The sequence below is a fragment of the Odontesthes bonariensis genome, chromosome 14, assembly GCF_027942865.1.
Source record: "Odontesthes bonariensis isolate fOdoBon6 chromosome 14, fOdoBon6.hap1, whole genome shotgun sequence".
NCBI classification, from domain to species: domain Eukaryota; kingdom Metazoa; phylum Chordata; class Actinopteri; order Atheriniformes; family Atherinopsidae; genus Odontesthes; species Odontesthes bonariensis.
In genome coordinates, this window is record NC_134519.1 from 3,549,039 (window position 1) to 3,576,902 (window position 27,864).

The window sequence follows — 27,864 nt, forward strand, 5'->3', positions numbered from 1 at the left end:
TTCCAGGAATGTTCACAGGATAGACCAGCAGAAGGAGCTGTCTCCCTCAGCTCACACTACAAGTCACACAATACACTGCAAGAGCTGACCTGTGCGCCGACCCCTCCTCCCGCTGCTTTAATGACTCACTGATCAGTGCTTTTACAGGGACACTAAAGCTGGCCCCAAATTAAATGGCCAAATGAAAAGTGGACTTTCAAAGCAGATGGGAGGCAGAGTTCCTGTTTGTCCATGTTGGAGGTAAACCTGTGTGCCATGTTTGTTTGTCCAGACTTCTAAATGACTTCTTTTCCCTGCTGCTGGTGTCTTGCTGGCGGCCAGCTCCAAATCACATGGATCACTTCCCATTTTTTGCCTCAGTGCCTGTCAGACATATTGAGAAGTTGAGGCAGAATCTGTGCCCCTGTTGCAGCTGCTTTCTGTTGCTGCTGCAGAGGCGCTTACATGCACACACAGAGCAGAAGGAAGAACATTTCAGAATAACACCAGGCTGAAAGAAGAGAGCAGAAGAGACGCTCATGTTGATCTGAACATTAGAGAAACACATCATGGAGCTGAAATATGATACTGCTTCATCATTTGGGCTGTTCAGCTCAGCTGCCACATTCAGCAGCAGACAGGTTTTTGTATCACTCTCACTCACTGTGTGGGGAAGGCTACGGCTACCTCATCTTTGGCTCTGGAACTAAACTGTTTGTAACCGGTAAGAACAAACATTTCTTTTCCTTCAGTTGTTTTATTGTAGAAGCTCAAATGTGTTTAAAGTCAGTTTCTGCTGCTTCAGGCTTTACATGTTAGTTTGTTCATCATTAGCAGAGAATTCATCCTGCAGCCATTGTTCCAGAAGAAAAGCTCAATCATTTCTGAAAACATGTTGAAATCTCACTGAACAGCTAAACTTATTCTTTATTTCTGCAAATATTAGTGATGTTCCAAAGATTTAGGATTTGATGGTCTCAGGGATTCTGTCACAGCTGTTGTTCAAAAACAGGATGAGATTCAAACAGAAAAGTGATTTGATATTTACTCAGAATGATCATTTAAACATGTTTCATTTGAAATAAGATGAAGACGATAATTATTCATCGTTCAAATATTTAGAAGTCATTTTTATCCTGTGAATTAAAGAAGTCTTTTTAAAATGTTAAATTGAAGTAAAACAGAATAAAAGCTGAAGATGAATTTACAGATCAGACAGTTTGTCGTACTTTGAAGTTAAATTCAGATATTCATCATGTTTGATCATCACAGTGATTCTCTGACATCTGTTAGTTTATGAAAACAAGAAGATTTGATGTTAAATTCATATTTGTAAATGAGTGAAAATGAAACTGAATAAAACCTAGAGGATAATTAATGACTGAAAAATGTATCTTTCTTAAAAGCTGTTAAAATAAAGTAAAACATGGTGAATAATATCATGTAAAACTCTTCTGAATGGAAGTGATGCCCACAGTTTCAGGTTAAAGTGAAATCTAACATATACAGCAGCTTCTAATGTTCTGTATCTGACATGTCAGACAGAAATATAACCAGAAACATGTGAAAAGATCCATTTTGGAAAGTATTGTAGAAATAAATATATATCGGATCCACATACTGTATTTAATGTAAAATGATAGCATCATTGATGTTGTTGTATTTTATTCTGCAGTAAATGAGATTGGTGGTTGGAACTCGACACATATGTACACTTCATGGTGTTTGTGTTAAAGTGAAAATTTGAATTCTCCATAAAAATCATTGACATGATGTGCTGTTTCTTTATTTATTAGACTAAAGCAGATGCTGCTGACTGTGTGAATGTGTGTGTGTGCTGCTTGTTGCTGCTGTCCAACTTCAGATCAGCAGGTGGTGAAGCCCTGGGTGAGCGTGTGTCCGATAGCATCCAGAGTCCACCTGGAGGGGAGGAGCTCCCTGCTGTGTCTGGCCTCAGGCATGTTTCCTCCTCTGGTCCGCTTCTCCTGGAAAAGACAGAAGAAGAACGGTGGTCTGGAGGAGCTGCCCCCTGCTGAGGGATGGCAAACAAACTTCCAGCGGTCGGGACGCTCCGCCGCCATCATAGCAGTTGATAGCAACTCTCTCCACACGTATAAATACAGCTGCTCCGTGGAGCACGAGGGGGACAGAGCTCCACCACCAACCTCCTTCCAGTCTGAGCTGAGGGTGAAGCTGCTGTGCCTGCTGTACACGCTGCTGATAGTGAAGAGTCTGGTGTGCTGCTGTGGACTCTCTCTGCTGATGATCCTCAGAAACAAGGGAGCGTCCACCGGCTGCACACATGCTGACTGACTGTTTTCTGCTGGCCTTTTCTCACCATCACATCTCATCCGTTCATCTGGTTCATCACTTTGATCAGCGTTCACCAACCTTACTCAGGATGTGTGGGAGAAACTAAATGAAGCTGAATTATCAGCTGCCTTGTAGATGTTTCAGCATTTAACAACATTTCTCTCTTTTTAATATTCTGTATGTGCACAGTGTGTTTGCTTCTTCACATTTATTCACTTCAACATTCTCAATAAAGTGGAAAATAACCTTGTTGTTGTTTGTTTCTCTGCTTGTTTACAGGTTTGTTATGTTGAAAGCCTTTTGACTGTGGTGTTAAGTCTCTTCCTCTCATTTCATTTGCTCTCTTTATTCCTCTCTTACCCTGTGAATAAATGAAGAAGTGACTGAGCTCCGTTCAGCTGTGTGGGTGGAGGGCTCAGTGGTAAAAAGGTTTCCAGGAAGCAGAGAAAAGACAAACAGCAGAGAGGGGGGTTGATGAGTGTGTGCAGCAGCAGATATGAATCTGTTCTCAGTGGTTATTAGGACAGAAAAACCTGCTGACAGACACTCAGACTGCCTTTGCTGCAGCTGTGTGGGTTCCTGCTCTGCGGCCTCCACACCGTTAGCTGTGGCTTTTCACCTTAATAACACAATGACAGTTACAGCCATCCACTGAGCTGAGAAAATCATTCCAGGAAGCATCTGTGTTCTTCATCTGTGAGAGAAACAGCTCGAATCATGAAGCCAGAGCTGAGAAATAAAGCTTGATGGAGCAGAAACCTGCTGCAATTTTGTGTTGTTTTACAACATGTTTGCAAAGGCAAAATAAAGTGAAATTTGGACCAGCTCTTCTTTTTGGGGGAAGAGACAGCTGGCCGAGGCATTGCCTACTTTCCAGTGAGGACGTACAGTTTGTATCGTGCTGCAGATAGATGTGAAGTACTGAAAGTTGAACTGTGCATTCCCTTCTATTGACACTCTGATTTAATGCCTTACTGCTTTTTTTCGTCTTATTTAGATCAAAAGTACCTCTCACGTTTCTAATCTCTGTAGAAATCTTCTGCTTCAGTCAGGTTTCCATAGTTTCCATAGTAAGTATGCACCCCATCAACCCGCATCAACATATATTCTATAAGGAACAGGGTGTGTTCAGCTTCCTAACAGCTTCTTTAAAAGGGTGGATAATGAACTGTTTGTTAAATGTGAACATCCACAGCCACTAAGGGATAACAGTTCAAAATGGCCAGCTATTCAACAATAAATTATTGACTGATATCTAGAAGCTTTTTTCATACTTTGCCAGAGCTTAACTCGTGCTAATATCCCACTTTGGACCCACTCCAAAAAGCTGACCTCTTGAACCAGGCTGATGTCGTTTCAACACACACGTTTTAACTCGCTGCCTTCGAGGTTTGTTTCTTTCGTCCCACAGGGATTCAACACCAGTCTCTAACACTGAACATATTACAAGTCAACTCCACAATCATCCCACCTCAGATTAACCTAGAAACTAGGACATGCACACTTCACACTGTGAAAAACTCACAGAACCAGCAACTTTTTCTAACTGGACAAAATCTCTGTTCATAAAATAATCTATAAGTCACATGTCCCTGACTGAAAGTTAAGCAAGTCGACGCTTTGCTTGACTTTTGTTAAACACTAAATGATGCAGGTAAAAGCTCAACATGCAAAAAGCTTGCTCGAGTGTTTGGTTTGTTTGTTTGGAGGTACCACAGAAACATAACAGTGCAACACAGAGGGAGAAACCACTTCAATCATGATCTTTTAAAAAAAACAATAATTTAATATAGTTAAAAGTAAAAAAAGTTGAAAGACTTGTGTGACAGCAAATCATAACTTTCCAGATGTTTTATTAGAACACAACTTCTCACCTTCAACCTTTAAATTATTGCTCTGCTTGAATCTTTTTCCGCGTGTTCAATGGAAATATGGTCTTTCTCCAGTGTGGATCCTCTTGTGCACTGACAAAGTACTGCTATTTGTGAATGTTTTCCACATGTTATACATGTAAAAGGCTTCTCACCCGTGTGGGTTCTCATGTGGGCTAACAGATTATTTTTTTGTGTAAATCTTTTCCCACATATTTTACAAAAATAGGACTTCTCACCTGTGTGAGTTCTCATGTGGACCTTCAAATTATTGCTCTGCTTGAATCTTTTTCCACATGTTCAATGAAAATATGGTCATTCTCCAGTGTGGATCCTCTTGTGCATTGACAAAGTACTGCTATGTGTGAATGTTTTTCCACATGTTTGACATGTAAAAGGCTTCTCACCCGTGTGGGTTCTCATGTGGGCTAACAGATTATTTTTTTGTGAAAAACTTTTCCCACATATTTTACAAAAATAGGACTTCTCACCTGTGTGAGTTCTCATGTGGACCTTCAAATTATTGCTTTGCTTGAATTTTTTTCCACATGTTCCACAAGAATATGGTCTTTCACCAGTGTGGATTTTCATGTGAACCGACAAAGTACTGCTATATGTGAATATTTTTCCACATGTTCGACATGTAAAAGGCTTCTCACCCGTGTGGGTTCTCGTGTGGGCCAACAGATTATTTTTCTGTGTGAAGCTTTTCCCACACATTTGACAAAAATAGGACTTCTCCCCTGTGTGGGTTCTCCTGTGAGCAGTCAAATGACTACTTTGAGTGAAGCTTCTCCCACATGTTTCACAAGAAAACAGCTTCTCACCGGTGTGGATTCTCATGTGGGGTAACAAATTACTTTTTCGGGTAAAACATTTCCCACATGTTTCACAAGCGTATGGCTTCACACCTGTGTGGATTTTGAGATGTTCCTTAATAACATACTTATCCCTAAAGACCTTTCCACAAACATCACATTTTCCAGACTTTTCCCCTGATTTAGCATTAGACAGAGAGCTGTCAGCTTGATCACTGTGACTGGTGTTTCTATGAGGTCTATTCTTTGGCTGCATCTCTACATCTGAAATTGATTCTGAGTCTGTATTTCCGTTTCCTTCCTGATTTTGCCTCTCGATCAGGGGAGAGTTTTGAGTGAAAAGCTGGTCAGTGGCTGGTTCTGCTTCACTGACATCATTTTCCTTACAGGTCAGAGTCCACTTAAAGGTATCAGTCTCCTGCTTCAGTACAAGGTGCTCTCCTTCCTGACTGGTGGAGAGTTCCTCCTGTTCCTCTTTGATTTGTAGAAGCTCTGGTACCTCCTGGTTCAGACCGGAGTCCTTCTCCTGGTTCGGAGGTGTCTGGTCAGCAAGATCTTCTTCCTCCTTAGAGATATTTTGCCCTGGGAGATCTGGAAAGACAAAGGAACAGAAGACATGGGCCGCTAATGTGGTGATAAGAGAATGCTTCCTTCTGATGTTATGAACTGCAAACACAATAATGGGTGTCATTACCAGCTGGTGAGAAATTATATTGCTCATTTCATCTTGGTTCGCTGTCTCTGCTGTTTCTGTGGGACAGAAACCGGAGCCTTACCCAAACAACAAGAACAAAAATTCACATTTTTGTCCTTTCCACCTGGCTTAAATGCAGCAAAGAAAGACTTTAAGGGGTCCCTTTAAGTTGCACAAATCTGCCAAAAAACTCATCTTAAAACCCATTTTTATTCCCTGGCTTTTAACCCAGCATGAGACTCTGTTTCTGTTATTGTTTTAATTATTTCAATATTGTTGTTGTTTATTGTTGTTTTTACATTGTTCTTGTGCTTTATGCCTTGTTTAATTTTGTGTTGTACAGCACTTTGTTTCAGCCACGGCTGTGTTAAAAGGCTATATAAATAAAGTTGATGATGATGATGATGCAACACCATCCAAAAAATTTTTACCTGATGTAAAAATGGGCTCACTGTTGAACAGGATTGAAACGGTGCTGTGGTGCTTTATCTGAAACTGAACACGACCCCCTTCAGAGCTGAAGTCTCTGCTCTGGTCTGTGAGAAGTTCTGACTGAACCACCACCTGACACGTCCTCCATGTAACCAGGCTGCTGTTTATGTCTTTCTGCAATAAGTTCTGTCGTAACGGCACAAAACTAAATGTTTTCTTTTGGGGGAAGAGACAGCTGGCCGAGGCTGACTGTAAAAGAGATGTGGAGGTAGGCTAAGTTGAATAGGCCATCATCTGCATTTTATTTCTGTAGGTTAAATGCTGTTATAAAATAAAGCAAAAATGTATCTTAGACTTATTTAAAGTATCAATACACATTTAGTTACTAAATTGTGTAGGCCTATATCTAACTAGCCAGCTACAGTATCTAACTATCTATATCCAGCCTGTCTAAGCCTTTTAAAAAATCCCATATTTAATATAGGGCGGGGGGTTTCGATAAGCATCTCCCTGAAATGAGTTTTTGGAACTTGGGATGCCTGTTGTAGAATTATATTTTGTGTTTCTGTCTGAAAGTAACAGCAGCTGCACCGTAACTTTTCTCTGTGAGCCTGAAATAAATGTAGCGCAGAGCTCTGATTAGGATCCTCCATGAGTCATATTCCTGAGTGAGTTCACTCAGCCCATCACAGTGTTCCTTACCTATTCTGTGTAAGTTTATTTGGGGTTTCCAGGTGATATCCAGCAGTCCGCGCTTACGGTCGATCTCTTCCTCGTACTGGACGATGGTTTTCTCAAACTCTGAGAATATTTCTTCAGCAGCAGCAGTTAGTCGCTGGCTGATAAACTCTCTCAGATGCTGAACTGAAGACATTGTTGCTGCTCACGCTCAGATATTCAGCTCAGACAACACAACCGTCCTCCTGCTGAGTCCTCAAACACTTCTGCTGGTGCCTTCTTGTTTACTTCCGCTGAGTGTCACACTGAAAAGTTCCGACGGTGGACATGAGTTAGCTTCTTCTTCCTCTTGTTTGAGGCTTTACGGAAGCTGCCCTCAAAGTGTCACCACTGCCCTCTACTGGAAGTATGTATGCATGTATATATATATACATATACAGTAATACTCTAGTATTACTGTATAATACTCTAACATTATAATAATAATAATAATAATAATAATAATACTCTAGTATTACTGTATAGCTCTAGATGTAAAAAACTCTCCTCAATAATCCAGTTCCCAGAAGGAGATCAAAGGTATCTTCGTCCCTGTCCTCTTCACTACAGTCCAGCATGTTTTTGGGCCTGTTCCTGTTAGACCTTCTTCCAACGTCCCAGTAGTCACGTCCCTTCTTTCTGCCACATATTCCCCACAACTAAACATCTGCATTAAATATCTGCAGCTCAACAGAACGCTGCTGCTGGAGTTTTAACCCGGACTAAGAGATCTGAACACATCACAGCAGCTTTAAAATCTTTACTCTGGCTTCCAGTCAGTCACAGAATAGATTTTAAAAGCCCGCTGATGGTTTACAATCTGTGATCTGTTCAGAGAATATAAAGCCAGCAGAGCTCTTAGATCCAAGGACTCAGGTCAGCTGGTCCAGTCCAGAGTCCAGACTAAACATGGAGAAGCAGCATTTAGCTGTTATGCTGCAAACAAGTGGAACAAACTGCCAGTGGAGATTAAACTTTCACCAAATGGAGACATTTTTAAATCCAGGTTAAAGACATTTCTGTTCTCATGTGTCTATGCATGAAATCTGCACGATATCTTTGAACTTATCCGGACTGTTGCTTGTTTTAAAATTAATTTAAATGATTTTATTTGTTTCTCTTTATATTCTTTTATGTATTTTTAATGCTTCTTCCACTCCCTGCTGCAATGCTTTTATTTTATGTAAAGCACTTTGAATTGTTCTGCACATGAAATGTTTTTACAAATAAACTTGACTTGACTAATTAATGTGCACACGTGACTGTTTCTGGTTGAGAAGAACCACACAGGCCAGATGGATGTATCCCTGTTAGATTTAAGTTACATTTTCTCTCTGTGCACCAGTCTCTCTTCTATCACCACAAAATGAGCTTCTTTAATTGTGCTGCTAAATTTCCTGATGTAAGAATAGAGTGTAAATGTGTCAGATTTTCCCCTCTAAAACACAGAAATCAGTATTTATATTGAGTAATATCAATCTTATGGATTAAAGCATAAAAAGTAATGTTTCATGCGACAGAATCCTTTTCTTCGTCTTTCGGCCGATCTTGCATCATCGATTTGGCACATGTTTTTTTTACACCTGATGCTACCTCCCCTCTCACCATTTATTATCATTATCATTATTATTATTATTTTATTAATTTCCCACCTCAGTTACTAAAGTCACCACCAAGCTGAATGTGTTTGTGGGAACATGAATGTTTTTTAGTCTTTCTGCATCATGTGACCCCATTTTTTCCATCTGCTGTCAGATTCAAATCCAGACCACAAAGCACACAGCAGCTTGGGCTGAGCTGTCAGTCAGCAGCAGCGGTCTTATCTGTGGGCCCACAGCAGGGGCTGATGGGAGCTCTGAGGAGCTGTCAGAAAGCACGTGGCCCTGCTCTGATCTCACAGCTCGTCCTTGTTTGGCCTCAGCTGCCTCAGAGCGCCACTTCTCCCCAGGTTCACCAGAGGAAACACCGCTGCACAAAATGCTTTTCCTCCCAGCCGCTGCTCTGTGCTGTCTGTGTTCAGGTGAGTGTTTCCAGCCAATCAGGAGCCAGCAAACTCCACCTGGAACAAACACCGTCCCGCTGACCTTCGTCTGTCTGTCTGTGTCTCTGCAGCGCTGGTTGCCATGGCAGCAGAGCTGAGTCAGGACCAGTTAACGCTGACCAGGAGAGTTGGTCAAAGTGTCTCCTTGAGCTGTGGAACTGACCAGTGTGGTTCTGATTATGTATACTGGTACCAGAAGAAAGAAACAGAAACATTCAGAGTAATTCTTGATATCAGTCGGAGTGGTGGAAACATAGATTCTAGTTACAATCATCCTCAGAAAGATGATTTCTCAGCTGTGAATAAACAGAACGGCTGGGAGTTGCAGATACAGAAAGTTAAACTCGAACATTCAGCCACCTACTACTGCAGCTGTTTGGTCCCACAGTGAGAAATGATCCCTGCAGCCTGTACAAAAACCTTCAGATGAACAGATGTCAAACAGTGTTTGTGACATGAAGAGAGCAGTAAACCACAGCCCAGGTTCACATATTTCACATGAGTTTATCTGAATATGACTCTATGATAAAACACATTTTAAATTATTCTGTAAATGAGAGACAAAATGCACTTTGTATTGCAGAGATTAGGTTTAAAGTGTTGTTCATTTTATCCGAATGAAAACACTTCCAACAGCACTTGTTGTTGAACAGCTTCCAGCAGATCTCACCACATCATTTCACTTTATTCCATTCTCAGAGACAGATCTGGGACTGATCTCAGCTCAGGATTTTGTCCTTCCAGCAGCAGCTTATCAGGACAGATTTCCATCAGTTTGCTGTGGATGTTTCTGCTCCCAGAAGATGAAACCTCATATTTACGATGAGCTAGAAAAAAGCAGCTAAAATAAGAGAACAAATAAAGTTCACTGTTAATAATAAAGCACTAAAAGAAAATATTAGATGCTGTGGAGCTCTACATAACACAAAGATTTCAGTCAGGTTTTTTTACTCACATTCTTAGAGAACTTTAAAACTTCTTTAAAAGCCCAATAAGGTGAAGTGGAAATTCAGTTCAGTTCAGTTTTATTTATAAAGAGCCAAATCACAACAAATGTCACAAAAATCTAAATCATGCTTTTTATTTCTACTGTTTTAATGTAATGTAATAAAGCACTTTGAATCGCCTTGTAGTTGAATTGTGCTGTACAGATAAACTTGCCTTGCCTTGCCTCAAAGCACTTTAAAGATACTGTCCAATTCAAGCCAATTGCAATACAATTCATTCATAATACAATCATTATCCAATCAAATCAAATTTATTAAAAACCAACAGATTGCATCAAAACTTCTCTTTGATCCCGTCCTGAGACCAATTTTGAATTTTATTAATTGGATATGATTGGCTTATGATTTCAATGAATTGGACTCTAATTGGCTTGAATTGTACTTTATTTTTTAAGTGCCTTGAGATGACATTTGTTTGATTTGGCGCTATATAAATAAATTGAATTGAATTGATTAAACTCTTAGAGCAGATTATTTCTGTGTAAATAATCACAAAGTTGAGCTGCAACAATTTTCTGAAGACTTTTAGACAAAAAAGGGAGATTGGATATAGGTCGATAATTAGCTAACACTTCTGGATCAAGAGTAGGTTTTTTAAGTAAAGGTTTAATTACAGCAACCTTAAAAGGCTGAAGTTGATTTAGGGAAAAACCTCCTTGAACAGTTTGGTTGGGATTGGGTCTAAAACACAAGTTGATGGTTTAGAAGAGACTATTGCTGTTGTTAGCTCAGAGAGATCAACTGGGCAGAAGCCGTCTAAATACAAATCAGGTTCTAAAGGTACTTCTAAAGCTGCTGTACTTGATGATACATCACTGATAATAGTGGGAAGAACTCCATCAATCTTCTCTCTGATAGAAACAATTTTATTGATGAAGAATCTCATGAAATCATCCCTGCTGAGAGTTAAAGGAATAACTGGCTCAGCAGAGCTCGGACTCTTTGTCAGACTGGCTACAGTGCTGAAAAGAAACCTGGGATTGTTCTTATTCTCTTTTATCAATGATGAATAATAAGCAGTTCCAGCTTCATGTTTATGTTGATGCATTTAGCAGACGCTTTTATCCAAAGCGACTTACAATTGAAAAAATATATAACATTACGGCTAATATCAAAGCTAACAGTAAGCTTTACGAAGGGCTTTCTTATACGTTATTATCTTTCCAGACTAATTGAGACTCTTTTAAATCAGAGGAACGCCACTGTCTCTCCAGTGTTCTTGCAGTCCGCTTTAAAGCAGCTGTGAATTAAACCAAGGAGCCAACCTCTTCTGACTGATTCCCTTTCTTTTCAGTCAGGATTCAGAGTGCATCTGTTATGGAATTTTTGTCTTAACTCCCTATTAAGATTTTGCTTACCATCCTATTACATCTGATGAGAAGTGAAATATAGACTTTCAATGTTTGTGCCGGCCGGCCACGTGTTTATTTTCTTCTGCAAAAGAGGTCAGTCCTCACCAGTCAGCGTTGTGGTGAGAAGAGACCCAGAACAAAGGAAATCAGAAGCATTTATACAGAAAGAGGAGGGTTTGGACTTTCAGGTGACACCTGAAAGAACACACCGTGTGTATTCTCCAACTGTCTCCTTGCCACACCCCCTGGGGGAAAGTCTCGCACTTTGGGGAGATGCAGAATCCGGAGACAATGGTCATTTGAATGATTATTGTCAATGTGTTAATCAACAGACACATGGTCTGCAGACATTGGGTCTACAACAAGGTGTCTTTTAAGAGACAAAAGGTTAGCAGACATCGAATTTACCATAACACTTGTCCCTTTTGATTATTAATTAATCACTAATAGGAGACAACCATAAAAAATAAAAAAATGAAATAATGTAAAAACTAAAGGAAAACAATATTGAAATAGAATTTTAAAAAGATAAAAATTAGAAATCATCAACCACTTTCTTTCAATTGAGTAGACCTAATCACTAATAGAAAACAAAACAACCTTAAAGAAAAATAAAAAGGAATTAAAAAAATAAAAGGGAACAAAATTAAAAATAGTCATAACTATTATCACTAATTCACACAGATTGAAAAATATATCATCCTGGCGCTTGTCTACAAGAGAGAAAATAATGATGGGAATATAAAAACAAACAAACAAAACCAAACCAACACAAAGCAAAACAAAGAAAATAAAAATAAACATTTACAAAATGTTATCATCAAAGTCTGATTTGGTGTCAGGAACGTGAACAGAGGTTGAATTTTGGTCGGCCTTATTGGCATACACATGAACATACGTGGAGGAGTAAATCATCTTTGTTATGAGCACATCAAACAGCCATTTTAACACGCATGGAATTAAGATGCAGAGCAAAAAGAAAATTATTATTAAAAACCGTGCTGGCCATCCTTGGCTCTAAGATTTTTAACCTAGAAAGTCATTCACTGCTGGTGGGGGTTGAATGGCATCTTGCATATTTTTGATGATGCTGGTAATGTTCTCATATTCATCAGAATGGTTGTCTTCAGTTCCAGAGGTCCGCTTGACCGTCTTAAAATCTACCAGCATGTTAAATTGGGAGCCATGTGGGTCGGGTGACCCATTGACTAAAACTGAGTTGTTTGTGCATTCCCGAGCTTGGATATTTAATTCCACACCAATACGTGCCATGGTGTAGTTTGTTGAAACACGTCTAGTTGGCGTTTATTGAGTTGATTCCTTGCGTCGTCCTCTCTGGCGTCTGTGCATCCTTGCACCGTTCGTTCCTGATGTCATCCATCTTCCTTGGCGTCTGTGTGTCCTTGCACCATTCGTCCTCGTGTTGTTCCTCCTCGGCGTGTGTTCCTCCTTGTCGTTCGTCCTTGTGTCGTCTGCTCCTCCTCTGTCGTTCCGGTTGGCAGCTTGGCTCCTCCTCCGTTGCCTCGGGGATCTTCCTTCAGTGGTTGGCGTGGACCCGCGTCGTTCTCTGCCATCTTCACAGCGGTATGCGTCATCATAAGGCACTGAGATGGATCTCGTTACCATTTGGAATGCCAGTGCTTCTTTCTCAGGCCCTCCACCATCACCTAGTCGTCAGGCTGGAAGTCATGGCGTGAAGTGGAAACTGGTGGTGATTTTACCTGCTGACACAGAGAGACAGAATAAGTTTTGCAATATTTTAACATATTTCCTTGTGTGAGTGGAATGGAGTGGTCTGGCTACAAACTCCGTGTGTAAAAGAATTGTAAAAGGTCTTATGTGTATGTTAAATGTTTTCCTTATTCTAATATGCATAAGGACAATAGGCTTTTGTCCATGGCAGTCTTGTTTCCTCACAACACTACGCTAATTTGATTTTAGAGTGTCATTTTCTGGCAGGGTGTTATAAACAATGTTGTTTGAGGTTAATAGCAAGAAATGTATTAATTTGGGTTATTGCAGAATTGACAAAGTGAGCTGGGAATAATCTCTGTTAGCAGAGCCTCTTTAGGTATGTTGCTTGGAATACTTCAATTCAGTTCGACCACACGTCGATCTATTACTAAGCAATTATTCAGGTGTTCAAATGGTCTGTCTGTGGTGGGTGAGTGGGTGTGATCGTTTTGTTTTACCTGTTATGGGTTGCACAAACCATTCATGATTGATGAAACTTGAAGAAAATCTGAAAATCCTTTAGTGAAAACAGTGTTGGGTTATAGCATCCATTATTCCCCCCTTTTGACACATGGTTCAACCCATGTGTCACTTATGCAAAGTGAGGAAAGAAATGTTCAGGCAGGAAAGATTTATCGTCAGGTCCACATCACACAGCTTCCTTTTCTGTGTGGCACTGCAGCGTCTTTTCCTGTGGTGTGGCGAAGGGCTGTGTTGCTGTAAGAAAGTTGGGAATGGTAACAGGAATTGATACAATTAAAGGATCAGTGTGTTGGAATGTCGCTCTGTTTGCAGCCAGCGGCATCCTCGCCTGCATTTCCTAGAGAGAGACAGGATCTGAGTTGTTAGTGTGAGAATAGAATATCAACATCAGAATAGACCTGCAAAGTGGGATGCAAATCTTTAGGTCATCAGCATATTGTAACAAAGTAGTGTCTGGAGAGAAAACAAAGGATTCAAGACTGTCTGAGCGCTTCATTGGCTTTCACAGTATTCTTGAAACAGACGTGTGGATTTATGGCCTCGTGTGCTGAAGTTGAAAGCAAACCAGAATTAGCTTCCTGTGTAAACCTGGAGCCTCAGAGTAGATGTATGAAAAAGTTGACCATTGAAACAAATATTGTATTAATTGGCTGCATTACCTGTTTGCAGACCCTGAAAAAACACGCCACTGTGTTTATTTTCTTTATCTCTGATCTTCTTATCAGGAAATAAAAGTGTGCATTTTGGAGAATCATCATCTGGGACAATGACTCCTGCTGTCTTTAGAGGCTCAAAGAATCGATGGCTTCTTGTTTAACTGACTCACAAAGTTTAAAGTCTGATTTTGGAGTGATGACAACATTTTCACAAACTTTGAAAAACATCATACTTACCGACAGCCCACAGTGACTTGGAGACCTCCTGTAAGGCTGTTTGAGTACAGTGTTTTCTTTGGACAAACAACAAAAGTTTTTTAGAAGTGCTTTTACCAGCTGGATTTTCCTTTAGGTGTGCACACAGATGTCACTTTTCTTATTATTTCCTGTTCCCTATTCTTCAGTTTTTTCTTCTAACTTTGATATATCTTTTAAACTAAGGGACCCCCTATTGGGAACCCAAACATTTAGATATTTGAACCTTTTTCCCCACATTTCTTTCTCATAACGTCAACAAGTGGCCCTCCCCGGAGGCCGCGCTCCCTCAACGGGGACCCTGCTTCCCACCCCAACTAGGAAGCGTCGTACGACTGATTATTCTCCAAGTAGAACTTTCCTCTGCTTCGTTTTTCTTAAAGTTTACAAGCAGCAAAAAACTACAAACAAACACATTCACCCTTCTGACAAACACATTCATCTTTCTGCTTCGTTTTTCTTAAAGTTTACAAGCAGCAAAAAACTACAAACAAACACATTCACCCTTCTGACAAACACATTCATCTTTCTGCTTCGTTTTTCTTAAAGTTTACAAGCAGCAAAAAACTACATTAGACAAACGTTTTACGAACATTTAACACCCTCTGCTTCGTCTTTCTTAAGTTCCCAAGCAGTAAAAAAAAAAACTTTGCCACCTGCTAAGATCATGAGAAATGGAAATGTTAAAACCCAAATTTGAAATAATAATTTAGAAGTCAATATTTCAGTACTCACCAGATGGTTTTTCGCTGATCTATGTTCGTTGGACTTCAGCGGCAACGATTCAGGACAAATACACGGTTAAGCCCTCCCGTCTTAAAAACTAAACAGACGTTCAGAGGCTGAATTATATAATTCAGGACGGCCAATCGCTTCCCGTGTTTTGCCCCGGACGATTGCGCGTGAGTCCTGCCGACAACGCCAAATTGTTATGGAATTTTTGTCTTAACTCCCTATTAAGATTTTGCTTACCATCCTATTACATCTGATGAGAAGTGAAATATAGACTTTCAATGTTTGTGCCGGCCGGCCACGTGTTTATTTTCTTCTGCAAAAGAGGTCAATCCTCACCAGTCAGCGTTGTGGTGAGAAGAGACCCAGAACAAAGGAAATCAGAAGCATTTATACAGAAAGAGGAGGGTTTGGACTTTCAGGTGACACCTGAAAGAACACACCGTGTGTATTCTCCAACTGTCTCCTTGCCACACCCCCTGGGGGAAAGTCTCGCACTTTGGGGAGATGCAGAATCCGGAGACAATGGTCATTTGAATGATTATTGTCAATGTGTTAATCAACAGACACATGGTCTGCAGACATTGGGTCTACAACAAGGTGTCTTTTAAGAGACAAAAGGTTAGCAGACATCGAATTTACCATAACACATCATAGCACAGAAACAGCACTGGTGAAAATTACCAATGATCTCCTCTTTGCCTCCGATAGGGGACTTGTGTCTGTGCTTGTCCTGTTGGATCTCAGTGCTGCATTTGATACGATCGATCACAGTATCTTATTAAAGAGACTTGAACATGTTATTGGGATTAAAGGAACTGCATTAGGCTGGTTTAAGTCATATTTGTCACAGCTAGGTGACTAGCCGCCTGATAATACGGACTCAAGAGCAGACATGGAAAACTAGGCGAATCAGAGTTGTATGAATTCATTAATATGTGGAGTGAAGGCAGAATCAGGGAGAATGTGGAACTTTGTGGGAGGAGGAAGAAGATGTCCAAAGTGGTTGGTTTATCCTTACTTATTTTCCAGAGGGAATCCAAGATGGAGGAGAGGGTGTTGGCAGTGGTGCAAGGTTTTGTGTCAGCGGTGGGGCGAGCAGGCAGGTAAGTGGAACAGGCTGATGATAGCCTGGAAGCTTGAGCTCGGACAGAAGAAGGATTAATGACTTGATTAAATGTCTTTAATCTTGAAGGGACCAATGTATTTAGGAGCCAGTCTTTTAGAGGTGGATTTCAAGGGAATGTCCTTGGTAGCCAACCATACCTGTTGACCAGGAGCATACTGAGGGGCAGGAACACAGTGCCAATCCGCTAAATGGTGGTTGCGTTCAGTAATGCATAGTAGAGCTTCCCGGGTCTGGGCCCACACACGCTGGACTACTGAAGGTAGTGTTGAACAGAAGAAACCCCCAAATCCCTCTCCTCTTTGGGAGACAATGGTGGTCGATATCCAAGAGAGGCCTCAAACGGTGATAGTCCTGTGGCGGAGGATATGAGAGTAATGTTAGCGTACTCTATCCATTGTAAGTGTCGACTCCAAGACAAAGTATTATTAGAGGAAACACAGTGGAGGGCGGCCTCTAGCTCCTGGTTAAGCCGCTCTGTTTGTCCGTTAAACTGAGGGTGGTAACCCCAACATAATCAATAAGTCTGTGGTATCAGAGGATGAGGGAAGTTTGTCAAGGGGAATGAATTGAGCAGCCTTAGAAAAACGGTCTACGATGGTAAGAATGGGGGTTTTACATTGTGAGGGAGGTAGTCCGGTAACAAAGCCAAGTGATATATGCGACCAAGGCTGACCAGGGACCTCCAGAGGTTGTAGTAGATCAGACGAAGGGTGGTTGATGCTCTTACTCCTAGCACAAGTGGTGCAAGACGTAACATATTCCCTAGGGTCAGTCTCGAGGGACGGTCACCAAAAATAGCGTTATAGGAGAGTGAAAGTGATATGAATCCTGGGGTGGCATGCAAACTTGGCAGTATGGGCCCAGTGGATAACAGCAGAAGAGGCAGGAGCAGGAACAAAATGGCGGTAGGGAGGACCAGTGCCCGGGTCCAAGGCGAATCCCTGACAAATTTTGTGATCGATCTGCCAAGACATGCCCCCCACCAGGCAGGTCAAGGGGAGAATCCGGGCAGCTTCAGTCGATTCTTCCTCGGGGAAAAACTGTCTGGACTAGGTGTCTGGCTTGATGTTGCGTGTACCTTGGTGATAAGAAATAGAGAAATTAAAAGGAAGCAGCTGATGGGTACCGACAGGCCAAGCGGAATGCAGCCTTTTTGCTGAGGCAAAAAACAACCAGAACGACTTCTGGATGGAAGTCTGGGAACACCTGGGAATGCCTTCCGGACGGAAGTCGTTCTGGTTCACCATCCGGCCGCTCAAGGGGGGGAGAAGCGGTGCACCGTCAACACCGTGTATGGTGAGCGCAGGGCTTTGCTGACATCATCTAGGGACGTCGTGAGTCGGTGGGGGGAATACTTTGAGGGTCTCCTCAATCCTACCGACACGCCTTCCGATGAGGAAGTATAATCGGGGAGCTCAGGGCCTCCCATTTCTGGGGCTGAAGTTGCCGAGGTCAAAAAGCTCCTCGGTGGCAAGGCCCCAGGGGTGGATGAGGGCCGTCCCGAGTTCCTCAAGGCTCTGGATGCTGTAGGGCTGTCTTGGTTGACACGCCTCTGCAGCATCGCGTGGACATCGAGGGCAGTGCCTCTGGACTGGCAGATCGGGGTGGTGGTCCCCCTCTTTAAAAAAAGGGACCAGAGGGTGTGTTCCAACTATAGGGGGATCACACTCCTCAGCCTCCGTGGTAAGGTCTGTTCGGGGTTACTGGAGAGGAGGATCCGCCGGATAATCGAATCTCGGATTCAGGAGGTGCAGTGGGGTTTTTGTCCTGGCTGTGAAATAGTAGACCACCCCTTGGGGCAGTTCGGTCTCTGTATGACCGGTGTCATAGTTTGGTCCGCATTGCCGGCAGTAAGTCGGACATGTTTCCTGTGAGGGTTGAACTCCGTCAGGGCTGCCCTTTGTCACCGATTCTGTTCATAATTTTTATGGACAAAATTTCTAGGCGCAGCCAGGGCGTTGAGGGGGTCCATTTTGGTGACTTCAGAATCGGGTCTCTGCTCTTTGCAGACGATGTGGTTCTGTTGGCGTCGTCGGGCCGTGACCTTCAGCACTCACTGGAGCGGTTCGCAGCCGAGTGTAAAGCGGCTGGGATGAGAATCAGCACCTCCAAATCTGAGACCATGGTCCTTAGCCGGAAAAGGGTGGAATGCTCTCTCCGGGTCGGGAATGAGATCCTTCCCCAAGTGGAGGAGTTCAAGTATCTCGGGGTCTTGTTCACGAGTGAGGGACGAATGGAGCAGGAGATTGACAGGTAGATCAGTGCGGCGTCTGCAGTGATGCAGGCTCTGCACCGGCCCGTCGTGGTGAAGAAGGAATTGAGCCAGAAGGCGAAGCTCTTAATTTACCGGTCAATCTACGTTCCTACCCTCACCTATGGTCACGAGCTGTGGGTAGTGACCGAAAGAACGAGATTGCGAATACAAGCGGCCGAAATGAGTTTCCTCCGCAGGGTGTCTGGGCTCTCCCTTAGAGATAGGGTGAGAAGCTCGGTCATCCGGGAGGGGCTCGGAGTAGAACCGCTGCTCCTCCGCATCGAGAGGAGTCAGATGAGGTGGCTCGGGCATCTGGTTAGGATGCCTCCTGGACGCCTCCCTGGTGAGGTGTTCCGGGCCCGTCCCACTGGGAGGAGGCCCCGGGGAAGACCCAGGACACGTTGGAGAGACTATGTCTCTCGGCTGGCCTGGGAACGCCTTGGGGTCCCCCCAGAAGAGCTGGAGGAAGTGGCCGGGGACAGGGACGTCTGGGTTTCTCTGCTCAAGCTGCTGCCCCCGGGACCCGATTCCTGGACAAGTGGAAGATGATGGATGGATGGATGGAAATTAAATGGGCAAAAAAACAAAGATCAGTGGGCCTGAAGGGAATCTAGCCTTATTGCAGATTGGATGTATGAGAGGTTTTTATGATCAGTCCACAATATAAATGGTTGTTTTGTATCTAGTACACATGTCATAGTTTTGCTCAGCCGGAGATAGTCGTCGGGAGAAAAAGGCAAATGGGTGAAGTTTCCTGTTGGTGTCAGACCTTTGTGATAGGGGAGCACCCACTCCTGAGTCCAAAGCATCCACCTCCAGAATAAATTGTTGGTCTAGGTTTGACTGAGAGAGTATGTGCTGAGGTGAACACAAGGTGTACACAAACACAAATTGATTCAGATGTCTCTCAAAACATCATTCAGGCTTGGAATACTACAGGTGCATTTGTGAGGCTGAAGGGCATAATTAGATATTCAAAGTGTCTCAGGGGTGTATCAAAGTCTGTCTTCCACTCATCAGATTCCTGATTCTGTACCAAATGATAAGCATTGCGGAGATCGACTCTGGAGAAGGTGGTTGCGCCTTGAATATAGTGCTCCATGGACTCGCGTTCAGGGTGCGACAGGTTGTGCGCTCCAGTCAAAATGTCAATAGCACAGTCCTAAGAACGGTGAGGTGGTAAGGACAGTGCTTTATCTTTACTGAAGACAGTGCCAAGGTCATGATACTCTGTGGGAACCAGTGACAGATCCGCTGGGGAAATCGTCATGTCAGGCGGAGGAGAACTAGACGACATGAGAGGTGACTTTAGACAGTTAAATGGTTAAAAAAGACTCAACTCTCAATGCGGCGGTATATCCAGTGGATATGAGGGATATGTAATACGAGCCAGGGAAAACCAAGGATTATAGGAACACTAGAAATTCTGAACAGATAAAACTCAATTTCCACAGTGATTGCAAGAAACTAAACAGGTGGTGAGTGATGGTGGTCAATTGGTAACTGGTAATGTGAGTCATGGAGGATTTTCTTTGACAGTACGGACGACTCCTGCCTCTACTGGTGGGCTCTGTCTTGTGGTCGAACAGGGCAAGTAGCAATGAAATTATTATTAGCACTGCAATAGATGCACTCGTTTGCTCTCAAGCGATGAAGATGTTCCTCTCGAGTTAGTATGGTCCGACATTACATTACATTACATTACATTACATTACGGTCATTTTGCAGACGCTTTTAACCAAAGCGACTTACAATAAGTGCGTTCAACATTGGTAGGCAAAAGAACTTCAGGTCACAAGAAATCACAAGTGCATTTCCTTCCAATACCAAACAGCTAAGAGCAAAACTAGTGCTAGAGTAAGTGCGATAACCAACCAGCCTCTCACCAACTGCACACCAGTCACAGCGGGGTGGGGATGCAAACCCTGGTTCGGGTGGGGAAGACCTAAAAGAGGTAAGAAAAGCAGGAATGGGATGCAAACCCTGGTTCGGGTAGGGGAAGAAATAAAAGAGGTAAGAAAAGCAGGACTGGGATTCAAACCCTGGTTCGGGTAGGGGGTAATGAAAATATAGAGGGTGCCAGTGGTGGAGGAAACAATAAGTGCATAAGGAACTAGGACGGCGCAGGTGCTGTCCTAAGAGGGCGGATCAGGGTAGTTTTTCTTGAAGAGGTGGGTTTTCAGCCTACGGCGAAAGATGGGCAGCGACTCAGCTGTCCTGATATCAGTCGGGAGATCGTTCCACCATCGGGGTGCCAGAACAGAGAAAAGCCGTGACCGTGTCGATCGTGCGCAGGGACCCCTGAGTGACGGGGCAGCCAGGCGCCTGGTGGCCGCAGAGCGAAGTGGGCGGGTGGGGGTGTAGGGCTTGACCATAGCCTGGAGGTATGAAGGAGCTGTTCCTTCCACTGCCCTGTAGGCTAGCACCAGAGTCTTAAACTGGATGCGAGCAGCTACAGGGAGCCAGTGTAGAGAGCGGAGAAGGGGAGTGGTGTGGGAGAACTTGGGGAGGTTGAACACCAGACGAGCAGCAGCTTTCTGAACCAGCTCCAGAAGTCTGATGGCAGAAGCCGGGGCGCCAGCAAGGAGTCCGACCCACCTGCATTGGCTCAGAAGAATCTCCAGTCGAAGAAGATAAAAGAAAAAAGGAAGAATGTCAATAAAGTGTTGTTGGAAGAGAGCTAATGCCCAGTCAAGTGCTCTCCCCTGTAGTAGGGCTATGATGAAGGAGATCTTAGTGGAGTCCGTGGAGAAAGAGTGGGAGGAATGGGCAAAAGCTGGCGAACACTGGAGCAGGAAACCTCTGAATTTGCTGATATCTACTGGTCTGGGGTGGGGAAAAACTTTCTGGAGACATGCCTGAAGAAGAATCAGACAAATGATCGTGAGTATCTTAACAGGTCAAAGACTTGGTTGAGATGTTGGTTATTTGCATCTTGTCGCTTGTTCAAACACCACAGAGCCCTCTCATGCTCCCCGAGCATGACTCCCTGGTTGGACAGGGCTGACCGAAAGGTGTCTGGTGAGTCCATTTTTTTGGCCAGAACTCGCCGCCTGAAAAAGCAGAAACTGAACACTAAGAGAATCGGAATAGTTTGAATTTATTAATATGTGGAATGAGGGCTGAATCCGGGAGGAGAAACTTTCTGGTTACATACTTTAAATGGTATTTCCTTGGGTTCTTGTACTACAGTGAGGAACCTTGGAGTTATTTTTGACCAGAATTTATTATTTGACGCACATATAAAACAGGTTTCTTGGACTGCCTTCTTTCATCTTCGTAATATTGTTAAAATCAAGAACATTTTATCTCAGAGTGATACAGAAAAACTGTTCCATGCATTTGTTACTTCAGGATTGGACTACTGTAATTCTTTATTATTGGGCTGTCCCACATATTCTCTGAAAAGCCTTCAGCTGATCCAAAATGCTGCAGCCAGAGTTCTGATGAGAACTAACAGCAGAGATCAGATTTCTCCAGTTTTAGCTTCTCTTCATTGGCTCCCTGTTAAATTCAGAATAGAATGTAAGATTCTTCTCCTCACATATAAAGCTCTTAATGACCGAGCTCCATCATATCTTAAAGGGACACTATGTAATTTCTTCCCCCATCTAGTGGTGCAATTTTATTTTGCAAAGTTGAACGAATTTGCTCTCTAGCGCCTCACGTTTTCAAATGTGCGCTGCAACTTCTTGAACTACGGCAAGCGGAATGTGTCAAGATTCAAGAAGCTATAGCTTCAGACTCAAGGTCCATACAAACAAAAAGAAATCAAGACACACAGTACAAAGGATTATATAACACACATACAACAACACTATGAATACAGATGACAGATAACATGTCAGATAACATAATATCTCCTTTGGTGTGCAAGCAATGCAATTAGTCATATGGGAGTTACCGGAAGTGACGTCGACGCAGCGTTAGCATTAGCCTGCGTTAGCAACAGGAGCATTAGCAGCGGTAAATAAACTCCTGGTAAACTTACAAACTTTCTAATGCCTCGTTTTGTGAGTTAAGAGCCTATGTGTACTACGGCAGAAGTTTGGTAACAATCAATGCATTATTAGTGGGATAATTTACGAGAAAAAATCTATTTAGCATTTTTTTTTTTTTTTTAACTTTATTAGTAAATCAACAAAATAACAGTTTACAAATGTGAGCATAACGCCAAAAAGAAGATAGCCAGGGGGAGCACAGGAATAATAATAAAAAGAAGAAGATGATGCACTTACAAAAAGAAAGCTAATGAACACAAAGACATATGTGCCAAGGAATAAAATCTATTTAGCATTAGCGGCTGTAATAAGCCATTTGGCGGAAATGACGTCACAATGACGTCATTTCTGCTTGTAGGCCTGGTGGGGAAATCGCGATTCGAAGTGCTTTCTGTCCCTCTTGGCACTTCGTCATTTTTCATAGAGCGGAAGGACATGGCAGCCTCCATAGAGCTTACCTGCTCTATGTAGATACAGACAAGTTATTCTTCACTCAGGATGATAAGTGAGATTTTTGACAGAGATCATTTTACACCAATGAGGACTAACTTATGAATGAATATGTTGATTTGAGCTAATAAATGACTTAATTTATTACATAGTGTCCCTTTAAAGATCTCATTATAAGATATTTTCCTAACAGAGCACTTCGTTCCCAAACTGCAGGTTTACTTGTGGTTCCCAGAGTTTCTAAAAGTAGAATGGGAGGCAGAGCCTTCAGTTATCAGGCCCCTCTCTGTGGAACCAGCTGCCAGTTTGGGAGGCGGAGCCTTCATTTATCAGGCCCCTCTCTGTGGAACCAGCTGCCAGTTTGGGAGGCAGAGCCTTCAGTTATCAGGCCCCTCTCTGTGGAACCAGCTGCCAGTTTGGGAGGCAGAGCCTTCAGTTATCAGGCCCCTCTCTGTGGAACCAGCTGCCTGTTTGGGAGGCAGAGCCTTCAGTTATCAGGCCCCTCTCTGTGGAACCAGCTGCCAGTTTGGGAGGCGGAGCCTTCATTTATCAGGCCCCTCTCTGTGGAACCAGCTGCCAGTTTGGGAGTTGGAGCCTTCAGTTATCAGGCCCCTCTCTGTGGAACCAGCTGCCAGTTTGGGAGGCAGAGCCTTCAGTTATCAGGCCCCTCTCTGTGGAACCAGCTGCCAGTTTGGGAGTCGGAGCCTTCAGTTATCAGGCCCCTCTCTGTGGAACCAGCTGCCAGTTTGGGAGGCGGAGCCTTCAGTTATCAGGCCCCTCTCTGTGGAATTAGCTGCCAGTTTGGGAGTCGGAGCCTTCAGTTATCAGGCCCCTCTCTGTGGAACCAGCTGCCAGTTTGGGAGGCAGAACCTTCAGTTATCAAGCCCCTCTCTGGGGGAGCTCCAATGATGCACCTCTCATCAAGGGTCTGAAACGGTCTGTAAAGTGGTTTTAGGGTAAATAATGAGAAGACTGGGACAAAAAAGCATCAAAAAGGTCAAAACCTACAAAGTCAGTATGTTGTAAATACCTGACGTCCACACCCACAGCTTCTACAGGGACACTAAAGCTGACCCCAAAATAAATGGCCAAATGAAAAGTGGACTTTCAAAGCAGATGGGAGGCAGAGTTTCTGTTTGTCCATGTTGGAGGTAAACCTGTGTGCCATGTTTGTTTGTCCAGACTTCTAAATGACTTCTTTTCCCTGCTGCTGGGGTCGTGCTGGCGGCCAGCTCCAAATCACATGGATCACTTCCCATTTTTTGCCTCAGTGCCTGTCAGACATATTGAGAAGTTGAGGCAGAATCTGTGCCCCTGTTGCAGCTGCTTTCTGTTGCTGCTGCAGAGGCGCTTACATGCACACACAGAGCAGAAGGAAGAACATTTCAGAATAACACCAGGCTGAAAGAAGAGAGCAGAAGAGACGCTCATGTTGATCTGAACATTAGAGAAACACATCATGGAGCTGAAATATGATACTGCTTCATCATTTGGGCTGTTCACCTCAGCTGCCACATTCAGCAGCAGACAGGTTTTTGTATCAGTCTCACTCACTGTGTGGAGGATGGTGGCCCTACTACCACATCTTTGGCTCTGGAACTAAACTGTTTGTAACAGGTAATAACAAACATTTCTTTTCCTTCAGTTGTTTTATTGTAGAAGCTCAAATGTGTTTAAAGTCAGTTTCTGCTGCTTCAGGCTTTACATGTTAGTTTGTTCATCATTAGCAGAGAATTCATCCTGCAGCCATTGTTCCAGAAGAAAAGCTCAATCATTTCTGAAAACATGTTGAAATCTCACTGAACAGCTAAACTTATTCTTTATTTCTGCAAATATTAGTGATGTTCCAAAGATTTAGGATTTGATCGTCTCAGGGATTCGGTCACATCTGTTTTTTTTTTTTTAATGTTTTTCATTATTCAGTTAAAAATGTTTCTGAAATATATTTCATGTCAAAATCATTAGAAGATAATAATGAATTATTTTGAAATGTTCCATTTGTTCCTCTTATTTTCTTTAGATATGTCCAAACATGAAAAATTTGAAATTTAAAATAAATTTTATTTTAATTTATTATTTAAACAGGTTTAAAGTGGATGAAAACTGATCAATAATGGAACTGGAGTAAACAGCTGTTAATGAACCTTCAGAGAAAACATTGGTGGACATATAACGCCTCAAACTCACTTGGTCTTCTTTTCCTTTCTGATATAAATCTAAATAGTAAAGGAGAAAATCTGTTTTACAAAGTAATTGGAGGCGAATATGAAGTCTGACTTAAAGGCCGTATTTGACTTTAACATTAAAGCAGAACGCTCCTGTTAAAGTTCGACATGTTTTCTATCACATTTGGGATTAAAGTTGCACCTGTTTGTACAGTTCAGTTGTATTTGTTTAAATCTCAGGAACAACTGAACTTAACTGTTAGTGATGTCACAGATATTTAGTTATTTGGTTTGGTTTGGTTTGGTTTATTTATGGATATAGGAAGACAATGGGTATCTAAGGGATTACATGTAAAAGCGTAAAACACTTATTTCCAACATGGTCCCTGATGGGAAATGACAAGACATACAACACATGCAACAGATATCACATATACTCGTATACAATCACATTCCTAAGTCACCTAATTCTCTACTTTATTCCACAAAAAACCTCTAACTCTTTGTTTAAAAACCCTTTTTGTTTCTGACTCTTTAATATTTAGTGGAAGGCTATTCCATAGCATAATCCCTGTATAAAAGAAAGAGTTACGTGCTGCGCTCTTTGCAGATGGTACCTTACAGGAGCGGACACTGGCTCTTGTTTCATGGGCATGTTGAGTATGCACCATTACAATTTGGGATCCCAAATACTTAGGGGCTAACCCATTGATGATGTTGAACATATGATTCAATTTTAGCTGTTCCACCCTTAGCTTTACCGGCAGAAAGTCCACTATTGATCATCTCAGTGATTCTGTTGGGTTGATATTTATTACAGGAGATTTGATGTTAAATATTAGTTTTCTATCTGTGTGCTTCTGTGTTTTAAATCAGTTTGAACTCAAAATAAGTCCATGAAACAGTTACACGCTCAGATGTTCATCTTTTTCAGACTAAATATTGTTTTGGAAAAGAAGCTAAAAAAGAAGTGAAAATAACTGAATATGAAACCATGTTTGAAGGAGATTTTGAGCATATTTCAGTCAGTAAGTTCAATTCTGACAGACGATATGAGGCAACTTATTAAAGCACATACGCTTCTGTTTGTATGTTTCAAGACTGATGAACAGAATGGAAAAATCAGAAGAAAAGCTTCATATTAAGAAATAAGTTTGATTAAAAGAAGAAAAGTATTTGGATGTAAATGTGTAACACATGTCAAACATGTCCTTTAAAATGAAATCATTACATCATCATTAGTGTGGTCAGAGATGTGATGGTTATAAATCTACGGAGACTTTTACACACATGAACTCTTTGTTGTTTTTGTCTTTATTCAGAAAAGTTTCAACTGGCTGAAAAATCCTTCCAAAAATCTGATTTGCTGTTTTCTGGTGATGAGACCAAAGTAAATGTTGGTCAGAAGGACATTTGCCTCCATCCATTTTCTACAGCCGCTCCATCCTATTCAGGGGTGGAGGGGCTGGAGTCTATCCCAGCTGCCACTGGGCCAGAGGTGGGGGCCACCCTGGGTGGGTCCCCAGTTCATCACAGGGCCACACAGATAGATGATATTAAAGGCTCTTACGTAATATTTCACTTCAAAGAGCAATAAAAGATGAAAGCAGTTGTATAATAATTCAGTTTTATTGTAATAAAGCACGTGCACCTGTTCCACATGGTGACATGAGGTGATGAGTGTGTCTGATATGAAGGTGAATACAGTGCATGCAGGGAACTTTGTGCTGTACTGATGAGTAGTTCAGGGATCAGAGTCCATGTAGTTTCCAGGATCAGACTGAATGCAGCGCAGTGCTGGAAGCTGCTGCTGACTGTGTGAATGTGTGTGTGTGCTGCTTGTTGCTGCTGTCCAACTCCAGATGAGCAGGTGGTGAAGCCCGTGGTGAGCGTGTACCCAGCAGCATCCAGAGTCCACCTGGAGGGGAGGAGCTCCCTGCTGTGTCTGGCCTCAGGCATGTTTCCTCCTCTGGTCCGCTTCTCCTGGAAAAGACAGAAGAAGAACGGTGGTCTGGAGCAGCTGGAGCTCAGAGAGTCGGGACGCACCGCCTCCATCAGGATTGTTGATCGTGATCCTCTCCACACGTATAAATACAGCTGCTCCGTGGAGCACGAGGGGGGCCGAGTGGAGGCCCAAACACAACAAGGTAACCAAGGCTCGGTGACTGTGTTCAGCAGGGATTCAGCTTCATGTGGAGACGCTGTCAGAGAGAGCAGAGGAGCAGAGGAGCAGAGGACGGACATTTCTCACTGCAACTTCAAACATTTGACTCTTTTTCTGTTTCAGACGTTTCTCCTTGGCTTATTCAGAGGCTCCAGAACCAAGTGAAGCTGCTGTGCCTGCTGTACACGCTGCTGATAGTGAAGAGTCTGGTGTGCTGCTGTGGACTCTCTCTGCTGATGATCCTCAGAAACAAGGGAGCGTCCACCGGCTGCACACATGCTGACTGACTGTTTTCTGCTGGCCTTTTCTCACCATCACATCTCATCCGTTCATCTGGTTCATCACTTTGATCAGCGTTCACCAACCTTACTCAGGATGTGTGGGAGAAACTAAATGAAGCTGAATTATCAGCTGCCTTGTAGATGTTTCAGCATTTAACAACATTTCTCTCTTTTTAATATTCTGTATGTGCACAGTGTGTTTGCTTCTTCACATTTATTCACTTCAACATTCTCAATAAAGTGGAAAATAACCTTGTTGTTGTTTGTTTCTCTGCTTGTTTACAGGTTAGGTATGTTGACAGCCTTTTGACTGTGGTGTTAAGTCTCTTCCTCTCA

General features: G+C 42.6%; 3 protein-coding genes across 3 annotated transcripts in view; 1 reads left to right on the forward strand and 2 right to left on the reverse strand.

Moving 5' to 3' along the window:
- Positions 1–7,081, reverse strand: part of LOC142398542 (uncharacterized) — a 42,801-nt gene extending 35,720 nt beyond the window's left edge. The window contains exon 1 of the mRNA XM_075482583.1: positions 6,810–7,081. Within this exon, the coding sequence (XP_075338698.1) occupies positions 6,810–6,981 (172 nt within the window). The 5' untranslated portion in view covers positions 6,982–7,081. The remainder of the gene's footprint in view (positions 1–6,809) is intronic.
- Positions 127–27,779, forward strand: LOC142398566 (immunoglobulin lambda-1 light chain-like). The gene is made up of 3 exons (XM_075482617.1): positions 127–703; positions 26,946–27,230; positions 27,371–27,779. Exons 1-3 carry the CDS (start codon positions 562–564, stop codon positions 27,532–27,534), a joined length of 591 nt encoding a protein of 196 aa, XP_075338732.1. The 5' UTR covers positions 127–561; the 3' UTR covers positions 27,535–27,779.
- LOC142398562 (uncharacterized) lies at positions 4,068–5,549 on the reverse strand. The gene has a single exon (XM_075482610.1). It carries the CDS (start codon positions 5,235–5,237, stop codon positions 4,479–4,481), a length of 759 nt encoding a protein of 252 aa, XP_075338725.1. The 5' UTR covers positions 5,238–5,549; the 3' UTR covers positions 4,068–4,478.
- Positions 27,780–27,864: the final 85 nt, after the last annotated feature.

Excerpts from the sequence above, each read along its gene's own strand:
- LOC142398566 (XM_075482617.1), top strand. The coding sequence starts at position 562 with ATGATACTGCTTCATCATTTGGGCTGTTCAGCTCAGCTGCCACATTCA. Across the intron at positions 704-26,945 it reads AACTAAACTGTTTGTAACCG|ATGAGCAGGTGGTGAAGCCC; the intron begins GTAAGAACAAAC and ends GTCCAACTCCAG. Across the intron at positions 27,231-27,370 it reads GGAGGCCCAAACACAACAAG|ACGTTTCTCCTTGGCTTATT; the intron begins GTAACCAAGGCT and ends TTTCTGTTTCAG.
- LOC142398562 (XM_075482610.1), bottom strand. The coding sequence starts at position 5,237 with ATGCAGCCAAAGAATAGACCTCATAGAAACACCAGTCACAGTGATCAA.